General features: G+C 43.4%; 1 protein-coding gene across 2 annotated transcripts in view; it reads left to right on the forward strand.

Annotated features, from left to right (window-relative positions):
• SHQ1 (SHQ1, H/ACA ribonucleoprotein assembly factor) overlaps positions 1–12,538 on the forward strand; it is a 146,153-nt gene that overhangs the window by 8,714 nt on the left and 124,901 nt on the right. The window contains exons 2-6 of one of the 2 annotated variants that reach the window (XM_045289892.1): positions 35–178; positions 869–933; positions 2,961–3,083; positions 4,334–4,494; positions 10,497–10,609. In XM_045289892.1, the coding sequence (XP_045145827.1) occupies positions 3,020–3,083; positions 4,334–4,494; positions 10,497–10,609 (338 nt within the window). In that variant the 5' untranslated portion in view covers positions 35–178; positions 869–933; positions 2,961–3,019. The remainder of the gene's footprint in view (positions 1–34; positions 179–868; positions 934–2,960; positions 3,084–4,333; positions 4,495–10,496; positions 10,610–12,538) is intronic. The other variant, XM_004702562.2, reaches the window with a different exon arrangement.

Here is a 12,538-nt window from a genome sequence, read left to right on the forward strand (position 1 = left end):
TTCCAACTGCTGGTTTTTTTGTTGTTGTTGTTAGCTGCCAAACGTGAAGCCCACTATAGCTCCAGGGCGCCTGTTCAATGTGGTGAAAAGTCGGACCCCATCCTGCAGGACTGCAGAAGAATCAGTTCTCCAACTCTGCCCTTGAGACGGTGCTGACTCATAGTGACCCCTTGGACAGGTGGAACGGCTCCTCTTTCTGAGACTGTAACTGTTTACAGAGTAACTTTATGGGATTAGAAAGTCTCATCTTTCCCCCTTGGTGAGGCTGGTGGTTTTGAACTGCTGACCTTGCAGTTCACAACCCGATGTGTAACCACTACACCACCAGGCCTCCTAGACCAGTGGTTCTCAACCTTCCTTATGCCGTGACCCTTTAATACAGTTCCTTATATTGTGGTGACCCCCCCAACCATAAAATGATTTTTGTTGCTATTTCATAACTGTAATTTTGCTATTATGAATCGGGTGACCCCTGTGAAAGGATCGTTCGACCCCTAAAGGGGTCGTGACCCATAGGTTGAGAACCTCTGTCCTAGACAAAAGAAAAGGACTGGCAGTCGATTTCCGTAAAGATTATAGCCATCAGTTCTGCAGAGCAGCTCTGTTCATGGATCTCCATGCGTTGGAATTGATTTCAACCAGCCAACTAGCAACAAGAAGGGAGTTTTCAAAAGAAAGATGAACCGTTTCTGATTCCTTTCTCCTGGGAAAAGAATCAGTTATTTATTCTGTCGTGTATGGGATAGAAATGCTGAGGGATTTTCATTGTGTGGTTTATAGATTCTCATTGGTAAAAAATGTATTCTGGCCATCACTTATGCTGGGTTTTAATTTGAAGACTTCATAAGGCTTTACTTTCAATCTGCAGATTAACCCTTCCTGGAAGAATTGTAGAAAATGGAAGTGAGCGAGGAACGTACGATGCAGATAAAGGTATTATGTTTGGAATGTTCTATGTTTTTTTTTCTTCAGGTTAGATTAGCTATATAATAAAGTGTCAAAAGATAAACAATGGAGACAGTTTCTTAATATTGAGTCAGTTATTCATAGATTTCTTGACAATGTGCTTTTTACAGGCTTTTAAACAGACTTCACTGTATTTTTCAAAGCAAAGTTAGTGAAATATTCCGGTTCTATTTTTCAAGCAGTTTTATTTCCTACTTCCCCTCCATGAAGAGATATTTAAGAGTGAACACTGAGATGTGTAAGGCAATTGATGATAAAATTTATGGTTGATTTATAAGCTATTGAAAGGAATTTTTATTTTAGAATTTCAAACTTCAGCTTGCAAAGCATGTGTTGAGGGAGGACCTGTCCACGGACGGCCCTTGGTTGACTGAAATGCCCTGTTGTAATGGACAGACTCCCCTTTTTTTCCAACCCTCTTTATTGTGAATTAGCTGAAGGCTTGCAGAGGAGATGATAGTTTTACCTCCAATACTTCCTGCACATTCTGATTGAATTCACCATTGCAATCCCCTCACTGTACCATCACACCCTCAATTTGAATGGCCTTGCCATAGTTTATTTTTTCTTTATGGAGAGCCTGGGTTTTCCTTTGCCACTAGATCTAGAATAGAAGACCTGTGTGTTTTTGTGTCATTCACTCAGTGAATATTTACTGACCTCTGTGAACTAGGATGGGGACAGAATGCAGGATGAGTTAAATGACAAAGTTCTAACCCATAATGCCATGTAACTACCATGATAAAGAAGTGTACTGAAACTGTGATTTTAGGTAGTAAGCCTGCTTTTAATTGCAGATAGGTTCCATATGGAAAGAAAGTTATTAAAGTGCACAGAGGTTTAGCAAGATTGTATATGTGGAAATATTTGGGTTGAGTTATATTTGACATATTAGGATATAATGCAGGATTCTGAAAGCAATGAAAGACTTTAAAATGTAGGAGTAGTAAATCATGTTATAAGTTCGCGGGGCAGCCTATGATAAACCCAAGCAAGGAAAGAAAAAGGATTATAGATCGATTTTGAGTCTTCCTTGGATGACTTTGAGGAGCCTGGTGGCACTCCAAGGTTTAAGTGTTGGACGACTAACCTCAACGTCTGTGGTTCAAACCCACTAGTGCCTCCTGTAGAAGAAAGATGAGGCCATTTACTCCGGTAAAGATTTACAGCTTTGGAAACCCTATATAGGGGTGATATGAATTGGAATTACCTTGATGTCAGTGGGTTTGTGGTTTTTTTGGGGGGAGGGGGCTTGTGGGTTTTTAAAATTGTTGTTGTTAGATGCTAGATTATTTGAGTTCTTAAAGAAAGCTATGATTACTTTCCTTAAGATTTTATATATTTAAAAACTACTATTATCCTGACTGATAGCAACCATATATGATAGGATAGAATTGCCCTGTAGAGTCTGCTTGGCTGCAATCTTTATGAGAACAGCTGATGGGTTTGAACTACCCACCGTTTGGTTAGCAGCTGAGTGCCTAATCATTGTGCCACCAGGCCACCTCTTTACTGGGATTTTTAGAAGTCTTGACCTTGATTTTTCAACTCTGCCAGTTGACTACAGTGACACATCAGTATGATTCTGCAATTTTAACAGAATTTGTTGAAGAGGAGATAGCTGGGTCAGTATTTTTGAAGATCCTGCTTTGTACTCTTTTCTATATATAGTTTTAGTTACTAAATCTACAAAGAAGGAAGAGCCCCCATGGTGTCGTGGGTTACGAATTCGGGAGGAAGATGAAGCTTTCTACTTTCGTAAAGAGTTAGAGACTCAGAAGCCCCCAAGAGCACATCTCCCTTGTTGTATGGAGTCGCTGTGAATCGAAATCAACTCAGTGACAATGGTGCATGAGCTTAAATCTATGTTGAAGGCATAAATTTGGAGCTTTGTGAATTAGAATTATGTTTTATCAAGATGTATTTCATAGGTACATTAGCAAAACCTTTGATTATTTGAATCTATCTGAGCCTAAAACAAATTTATTTTTCAGGAATTTTTACCATTCAGCTGCCCAAAGAAACTCCTGGTCAGCATTTTGAGGGACTGAACATGCTGACTGCTCTCCTAGCACCCAGAAAATCCAGGACTGCAAAAGCACTTGTGGAAGAGATAGGTATGTTTGCAGATGAAAGAAATACTTGGAAAGCTGTGGGTTTGTGGGGCAAAGGAATGTTGTGAATTGGAAAGTGGAAAAAAATTTTAAGGTGACCAAAATCAAGTGGTAGACACATATGAACATATCTTATTTGAAGGAGTATAATTTAAAGGCATAAGAAATCCTATTGAGCTAGCTGGTCAGTCCCATTCTTTGACCATGAACAATGTCTGTGTCTTTGGCAAAATATTGACCTATTAAGCTAAGATCAGAAGTATATAGTTCAAGAAGTTTTAAAAAATGACATTTCCCAAACTCTGGGATACTTCCCGGTGCCTCTGCCCACTTATTTCCTCACTCGTCTCCAAGGTCATCCTGTCCTCCGTTTTTCCTGTTGTGAATTGTAGGTATGATTTTTACAGTATGTGTTCTTTGGGTCTTTATTTCTCTGAGCTTAAATCTGTCTTAGTTGCATCTAGTGCTAGGTAGCAGGAACACCACAGTGGGTGCCTTTAACAAAATACAAGTATTTTCTTTCATCGCTCAGGAGGCTGGCAGTGCCCCAGCTCTAGGGGAAGACTGTGTTGGCTCACAGTTTAGGAGGAAGGTCTTTGTCTCCCTTCAGCCTCTGTGGCCCCAGTGCTCCTGGGGGAGAGGGCTCCATGTACCTTGGCATCGTCTGAGTTAGGAGCTACACAGGGCAGGGACCCTGTACCCAAAGGATGTGCTCTGCGCCCAGCTCTTCTTTCCTTCAGGTAGTAGGCCCCTCTCCCTCTTGTGAAGTAAAAGGTGTTGCAGAATGCACCCCAGGGGGATTCCCTTCACGTCAGGTCAAGACTGTGATGGATGAAGGGTATTACATCCCATCTTAGCATTTACAACAGATTGGCTTATATCGTTTGCATTCTTGGGGTGGGTCATTACTTAAGTGCCAAACCACCGAGGGTCATGGCCCCGCCAAGTTGACATGTATTTGGAGGCCTACAATTCAGTCCATGACATTCTTCATATTGCAGCCAGCAGAGGTCCATTGGCTCATTGCTGTGGAGGGTTTCATTATGTAGCTATATCACATTTACCGACACTCCACCATTCCTGGGCATTTGGGTGGCTTCCATCTTTTTGGCTATTTTCACTCAGGATGCTGTAAATGTTCTCGTTTCCGATTTTGGTGCACATGTGCAGGCATTTTGTGTGATGCTGCTACTCTCTCGGGTAGTACCTGAGAAAGGCAGTACTTCTCTCTGAATTAGTGTTTCTGTGTGAAGGTGCTTCGGAGGTTTCCGAGGAAGGAGTGGAAGATGCCGATGAAGAATTTGACTGGGAAATTGACCAGTCCCCTTATGAGGAGGTGTCAGAAAGGGCCGTGGACCTGCAGTGCCACTATGGATTCGGCAACTTACGGTCCGGCGTGTTTCAGCGGTTACAGGTATGCGGTTTTTCTAACGTGGCGGCTTCAAACTGCATGCTAAAATTCCGTTATCTTGTCATTTCATTGTTCTTTTTTTTTTTTACACACAACACACACACACACGTAATTTTATTTTGTTGTTATTGAGAATATACATGACATAACATGAGCCAATTCAAGAACTGCTAGGTATACAATTTAAAAACACTGATTACATTCTTACAGTTTTGCACCCATTGTCACCACTCCTTTTCTGAGTCAGTCCTCCCTTATTAGCATAATCCCCCACCCTCCTCGAGTTTTCTATCCAATCTTTTGAGTTACTGTTGCAACTCAGTTTGATCCCCTATAAACTCAAAGCTCCCTGCCATCTAGTTGATTTGATTCTGGCTTATAGTGATCCAATGGGTCAGTGCAGAACTGCCCCATTGGGTTTCCAAGTCTTTAAAGGTTTACAAGAGAAGATGGTCTTATCTTTCTCCTAAGGAGCACCTTGTGGGTTCATATCACTGGACTTGAGGTTAGTAGCTCAGCGGATAGCCCACTAGGCCACCAGGGCTCTTTTATATATACAGTTCTTAAAAGAATATTATGCTCAACGCAGGTATTTTTAACTAGTTAAGCTCATTTAATTTTTGGTTTTAGAAGACATCGGGGATATTTTGGGTTTAAGGTTTGAAGATTATCTCTGGGCATTCATTTCATTTTTCAACAGACTTTTTGAAGTGCCCTCATTCAGGCATTTACCCTTTGGATCACGGCCTGTTTTAATTTTGATTCTTCACATAATTTGGAAGTTATCCTAATCTTTTCATTTTTAATGTTATCCTCTTTTTAACCATCATGTCGTCTAACATGAAAACACGACTAGTCGCTTCGCACTGTGTTCGAGGTGATATGAGGGGTGCGTCAGAGCACAGGCTGAGCCCCGCCCCCTCGTCGCACTGCTGTTGCTTCCTGCCCTGCGCGCACGGCTCTGGCTGGTCTGTCTGCCTGCCGTTCACCCTCACTGTGTTTAGTGTCCTGGACACGGAATTTTCAAGATGATAACCCTTTACTCCTCACACTTGCTGGAAAGCTCTCTGTTTTATCCTTCTGAAAAACGAAGATGATGTGATTACAGAATGCACTTTATAGCTCACTGTTTTATATAGAAACGAGACAGTTTCCTGGGAGAATGGAATTGTTTTGAACTTGGTGGACAGAGGGCACTATTATTGACTTGTTGGAGGTTGGGTGTAACCCTGGATTCATCTCACTTGTACGGAATATGAATGGCACTGCCTTTTCTCGATTCTTCAAATGGTTTAGGAAGCCACACTACCTTTGAAGTTGTGTAGAAGATTGAAGTGAATGCAGTGAATAGGGGTTTGGTATATAATTTTGTATTCATATAATTCATAAAAGACACACATCCTCTAAAATGTTGTGTGATTAAGTGTGTGCTCAGGCGCTGACTCAGAGCCTTTGTTATATTTACCTAACAGAAACAAGAAGTTGGTGTTGGCTCGAAGGCAGCTGGTGTAGTTAGAAAAAATTAACATAACTATTGTAAAACACTTTTGAGACATTTCCTAATTTAAAGTCATGTTTTAAAAAACATCTATGTTTTCTCAAATAGTATTTTCTTACAAGTACAGTTTCTGCAGCTCTCTCTTTGGATAAAGTATTGATTGTGTCTTGTTGGCTATTCATAAATTATTTTTAGTTTTACAGCCTTTTCCCCCCTCAAATGAAAAAAAAAATAGCTTTGTATTATTTGATGATAAACTCTCAAAACCAAACTCACAGCCACTGAGTCGATGCCAACCCACATCAACCCTATGGAACATGGTCGAACTGCCCCTGTGGGTTTCTAAAACTAACGCTTTATGGGAGTAGGAAGCCTTGTTTTAGTCCTGCCAAGTGACTGTGGTTTCAAACTGCTGACCTTGCAGTTAGCAGCCCAACACCACATAACTCACTGTGCCACCAGAGCTCCATTTGATGATAAAAGCAATACATATTCATTATAAACTCATACTAAAAAGGTAAAAAGTCATTCATAATTCTAGTGTACAGTTGTCTTAAGTAATTTAACCCTTTAGGAGGGACGGAGATTGCCTTTTGTGACCCCCTTCCCCCTAAACTTCTACACAGGGTATGTTGAAACAAATTTTCTCTCTGCCCCGGCCCCTCCCCCTCCCCCTTTCCTACCTTACCTTGCTGCCAGCCTGCAGGGTGCCCTTGGAGAGCTGCGCTGGCTGCTCAAAGTCAGGACTTCACTACAAGCTAGAGTCTCTGGGCGCTAGCCCAGTGAGCTCTAGGGACCACTGCTGCCAGCTGCCACAGGCTGTCTGGCTTGCTGACCCCACCTCTCCTGGCCGCGCCAGGGGACGGGGGAGTGTTGTGTCCAGGCACCTGCTGGCCAGCTCTGCACAAGGCTCTTTCTCTTCCCTCTGGTGCCTTGCTGCTGCTGCTGCTGCTTCTTTGCTGACGTGGTGTCGGTGTGAGATGGTGACTCAGCATACAGAGGACAGAATGCTCCCTGGTCCTGTGTGTACCCACAGTTGGTTGTAGATTGGACTGCTGTGACCGAGAAGGTTCTCATTGGCTGCTTTGCAGGAGTAGCCTGTCCACTTGTCTGTCTTAGTGTGGAAGCTCCTTGGAAACTTGTGTGTACCGTAGTATTACACAACCTCTGTACTGACATACAGATGCCTTGAGGGCTGCACATGAGCTGCCTTGCCCAGGAATTGAACCTGCACTCTTACATCTTGTTTTGGTTGGACACCAGTCTAAATTCTTAACAGCCCCGTAGGACAGGGTACAACTGCCCTGTGCAGTTTCCCAGGCTGTTTCCTGATCCTTAGAGGGCAGATCACCAGACCTTTTCCCCCACGTGGGGTGACTGGGAGGATCAGACCACCAGCTTTTTAGTTACCAGCCCAGTGTTGAACCTACCTCCTCATCTCCTGCCGGGAAAGCGTGCAGAAACCCCATTGAAACTGGGAGCACTTCTACTTGGGATTGTCATCTTTAAATAGCTCTAATAACTCGTAGCCACAGCAGTGCTAGAAAAAGAACTTCCTTTGTTCCTGTTGTGGAAGCTGAGCATATCTTGTCCTTTTTTCTTCCTTCCTTTGGTTGGTTGTTGCCTTAGAGAGAGATGTACACCCCATGCTAGCTGTGCTTTTTAGCGTGTTCCAGTTGCACTCCAACAGGGCACTGCAGATGGCTGTGCTTAGTACAAGCCCCGAGGGTGGGTTCACGTTCACGTTCTGTTCTGTTCACAGTCTGTGTGAAGGCCCTAAGTCTAGAAGAAGGGGGAAGAGAAGATGGGAAAGAAAGAGAGCCATGTGGTTATTGCTCACTTCTCAGCCCGGGGAGTGCGGGGCCTTTTCTTGTGTGCATTACTGCGTCTCTGGAACCCAGAACAGTGCCCAGCACACAGCAGGCCCCACAGTGCTGGGGATCCAGTGGGAAAACAGATGGACGAGCCGCCTGGCCTCAAGGAACCCATGCTCCGGTGGGGAGATGAGAGATCATTGTGCAAAGTAACTCAGTGAAGGCAAAGTGGGGTGGTGTGGGTGACTGGCGAGTATTCCTTATGTAGGGGCCCCACAGAAAACGGCTTAGTGGAAGTGGCCTTTGCATTGAATCTTACACCAATACAGAGGCTCAGAGTTGGGACTGAATCGGCATGAACAAGAAATGGAAAGAAGTCCAGTGTGTGACTCAAATGTATTTGAGCCCAAAGAAGGACAGCACTAGTTTATGCAGGTCCAGTATTATGTATGTGTCTGTCTGATTTCTCCTGTTAGCATAAACCCTAACCAAACCTGTTGCTGCTGAGTTGATTCCAATCCACAGGAAGCCTCTGGGGCAGGTCTGTGGGCTTCACAGAAGCAGACCGCCACATCTGCCCTGTCAGAGAAGGGAAACACAGATCTATTTTCAGTAATAATGATAGAAAAGTGAAAAGACTGCAACCTAGCAAAGGCAAAACACTTGCAAGATCTGGTCAAAACGAGGCAGGCCTGTTGACCTTCTCGCAGAGGGCCCGCTGTATTCCTCGAAGGCCATGGACTTTACTGGGGATGAGAGATGTTTGTCTTTTTGTGGCAATTTTCCTTGTATGGGGTGTCTTTATCCCAGTTCCTGTCCGGGGCCATTCTGCTCAATCTCCACTATATTTTGTCAGAGCTTGCAGTACTTTTCCATTCCCGCCTACGGGAATAGTTTTGTGATTATGTTATTCCTGCTTCCCCTTGATTGGGTAGGAGATTGTCTTCACCCTATTTACATATCTAGTGTCTGCACCTGATTTGCATAAAATGACGTCACTTCGTGGACCTGGTTGAAGACTAAACCGTTACTGAGGGCGTGCTCCCCCGGAATCCTTGATTGGTCTATTACCAAAGTGGCCTAATTTACATGTGCGATGGGTGTTTCCCTTCCCCTGGCCTGTATAGGCTGCAACCTTTCACTCAATAAAGAGAGACTTGATCGGAATACTGTCTTGTCTCCGTTTCTCGTGTCTCTTGTTCCCCTCAATTCCCACTCCCTCCTCCAGGGTCTGCGTTGACATTCCTGCGGGTCGGGACAAGCTCCTCCCTTCCTAATTCAACAGAGCACACTTCATTATGGTGGTTTTATGTTCAGTTGGGTTGAGGCCTGAAATGAGGTACCGGTGTTCTAGTGGTCAACTTTTTGCCTCTTTGCCGGGGACCTGGATCACTGCCCAGCCAGTGTACCTGTCTTGTAGCGGCGGCTGCTTGTGTGTTGTTCTAATGCTGAGCAGGTTCCAGAGAGCTTCCAGACTAAGACTAGGAAGAAAATCATTGGCATAGACTTCTTGCTTAAATGTTGTTGGTAAGAGTAGGATTTGAAGAAAGAAAAAGAGTTTTAGGAAGTTTTGTATTGTTTAAGTTTGCTTCATAAGTCTCTCTGATCAAGAGAGTAAAGATCTTGTGGTATTCTAGAACGTTTTCCTGAAACACATGGACTGTATAGGGTTAATATGTAACAGGAAAATTACATATTAATATGAATATACCCCCTTGGCAACAATTTCAGTGTCAGATTGTTGTATAACTTTCAAAGGGGAAGCCATGTATATCAAAATTAACCTTGGAAATCCTTCACTAAGCTCCTACAGCAGAGTGTACATGGTTTTGTGTAGCTAGTTTCATGGGGTGATTATTATTTGTGGCTTGCTAAGACAGACTACTGAGGAACCCTGGTAGCCAAGTAGGTTACATATTGTGCTGCTAACCACGAGGGCAGCAGTCAAAACCACCAGCTGCTCCACGGGAAAAGATGAGGCTTTCTACTCCTATAAGGAGCTGCAGTCTTGGAAACCTGAAGAGGCAGTTCTACCCTGTCCTGTAGGGTCACTGTGAGTCAGGATCGACTCAATGGCAGTGAGTTTGAGTTTGTGGGAAGACAGACTATTAAGAAAACATGAAACCCACTAGCATCGAGTTGCGTTCAACTCCTAGCCAGCCTGTAAATCTTAGGGGATTTACAGACAGACTCATCTTTCTCCCTCAGAGCTGCAGTTGGGTTTGAACCCCTGACCTGTGGTTAGCAGCTTAGCCCCACCACTGCTTTGTATGAAGAAACAAAAGGAAAGTCTCTATGTAAATGTTCGGCACTCAGACTGAGTCTGTCTTAGTAGTTTCCACCTCTCTTGATAAAGTGTGGAATGGATCGCAAGTAAATGCTCCTGCTTACTTGGGAGGGATGTGCCTGTCTGTTTCTGATGTTGAAGCTTTTCGTGCCTTACTGTATGCTCATTGATTGGTTTGTTTGTTATAAAAATTAACTGAGGTGATTTATATGAAAGCCTCCAAGGGAGTTTGGTGAGTAGTAGGTGGTTACCAAACGTGTTAGGTTTGAATATAAATGTCATATTTACTCTCGTGGCTTACCAATCAATTTCCCCCTCCCTATATTTTGGCATTGTAAACACAGTTTGATTTTCAAATACTAAAGTGGGAGCTAGTCATGGTTCTTTCTTCTCTGGGTGTTCTTAGGATGAATTGAGTGATGTTATCGATCTTAAGGACCCAGATTCTACACCTACAGCTGAACGAAGACAGAAGCGCCTGGCTGCTGAGCTGGCCAAATTTGATGCTGATCATTACCTGTGAGTATTGAGTGCTTCCAGGTGTTCCGTATATACACGTGTATAAGCCAAGGTTTTTCAGCACATTTTTAGTGCAGTTTTTGTGGTAAAATTAGGTGCCTTGGCTGATATTCGGGTTGGCTTATACCATATATACTCGCTCGAGTATATATGGTAAATAATTTACTTGAAATTTCTCATTTTGAAGAGAACGAGTGTCTTTTCAAACTATTCTGTGTGGGTGCTTTTGAACTCTGGAAATTCTGATGATGACTCTAAAGCAGCGGTTCTCAGCCTGTGGGTTGCCACCCCTTTAGGGGTTGAACGACCTTTTCACAACGGTCTCCCGATACATAACAGTAGCAAAATTACAGTGATGAAGTAGCAATGAAAATAATTTTATGGTGGGGGGTCACCACAATATATGGAACTGTATTAAAGGGTCATGGCATGAGGAAGGTGGAGAACCACCACTTTCTGACGATCCTGCAACAACCGGGCAGTTCCTGGGCAGTCTCGCAGTTGCCCCGCGCAGCACTAGCCCTCTTTCACCAGCCCATGGCGGTGGGGAGCAGTCACGTTGTGGTGTGCACTGAGATTAGACTTGCTCTGAGGTGGTGTTGAGTGGGTTCCTGACTCATAGTGCCCTTACTCGCAGCAGAAGAAAACCTCACAGTCACTGCTGTGCCCGAGCCCGTTGTGGGAGCCACCCTGTCCACCCATCTCCTTGACGGTCTTCCCCTCTATTTACCAAGAGTGATGTCCTGCTCTCGGGCTGGTTTCCCCTGACAACCTGTCCAAAGTATGTGAGATGAAAATTAAGATTAGGTTTTCCTGAACACCCCAAAACCCTGAAGGCATGAGAAGATGTCATGACTTGCAGGGAGCAGTTAGGTAACTTTAAAACAGGCAATGCACTGAATTAACATAATCTATTATGCATTACATGTGGCTGTTACATTTATGGATGTAACTGTGTTACACATACAACTTCTTATTTGCTTAAGAGGCTTAGGTAATTACTGGACAGATAAATAATCACTTGGAGGGAGATCATGATATCTGTCATCAGCCAGGGTAATGACACTTCTTCCAAGGAGGCAATTGTCACCTGGGTCTGTGTAGATTCCCGTGGGATGTGTGGAGAATGAGTAGCCTCTGCGATATAAGACCTGTTATCTTCCTAAGCTCTGGGCCAACAGTTTCTCTACTCTTAGAGCTCTAATGATCGTCTTTTTTTAATCTTTCTATTTGTATACGGTTTCTGCTTATGAAGCATGTCACGTGAGTATTTAATTTAGTTTTCACAACTGAGGAGGAGAGGAGGTTAAGGGGCTGACCCAAGTTCACACCACTACTAAGTGGCTTGGGCAGGACTTGAAAGTTTTTCCATCCACTGTTTCGTATTCTCTCCTCACACACACTATTTAAGTTTAACTGCTGCTGCCCTTGGGATTAGCATTCTGTCTTCTGTGACACAGTAGGGTACTAATTGGAATGGCAGAAATATATCTTGTGATGTGGAAATGCATTGAGTGATGTGTAATGATAAATGGTTGAACTATTCGACATCCTAAGGGGAGCGGGGTAAGAGCAGGCCATGGAATGTTTTGGAGGACATCTGAAAGATTCAACTCCATTTACATCGACATTTCTAATTACTTTTATCTCTCCAATTGTGGCTTTAAAGGTCCACTGAAGAGTAATTTGAAGAAACCCATTTAAAACCATGCTGAATATTTAAAGCGGAAATTTTATTGTCAGCAAATTTCTTGGGCAAGCTTTAAAAACAGAACAAGCTTTACAAGGCTGAAATTTCAAGTGGGAGGGAGCTTAAGTAGAAGTGCCTATCTCATGAGGGCAATGAATGTACAAATGCGCTTTACACAATTGATGTGTGTATGGATTGTGATAAGAGTTGTATGAGCCCCTAATAAAATGATTAAAAAA

This window comes from Echinops telfairi, unplaced genomic scaffold, assembly GCF_000313985.2.
Source record: "Echinops telfairi isolate 266 unplaced genomic scaffold, ASM31398v2 ScPeMD7_31;HRSCAF=116, whole genome shotgun sequence".
Taxonomy (NCBI): Eukaryota; Metazoa; Chordata; class Mammalia; order Afrosoricida; family Tenrecidae; genus Echinops; species Echinops telfairi.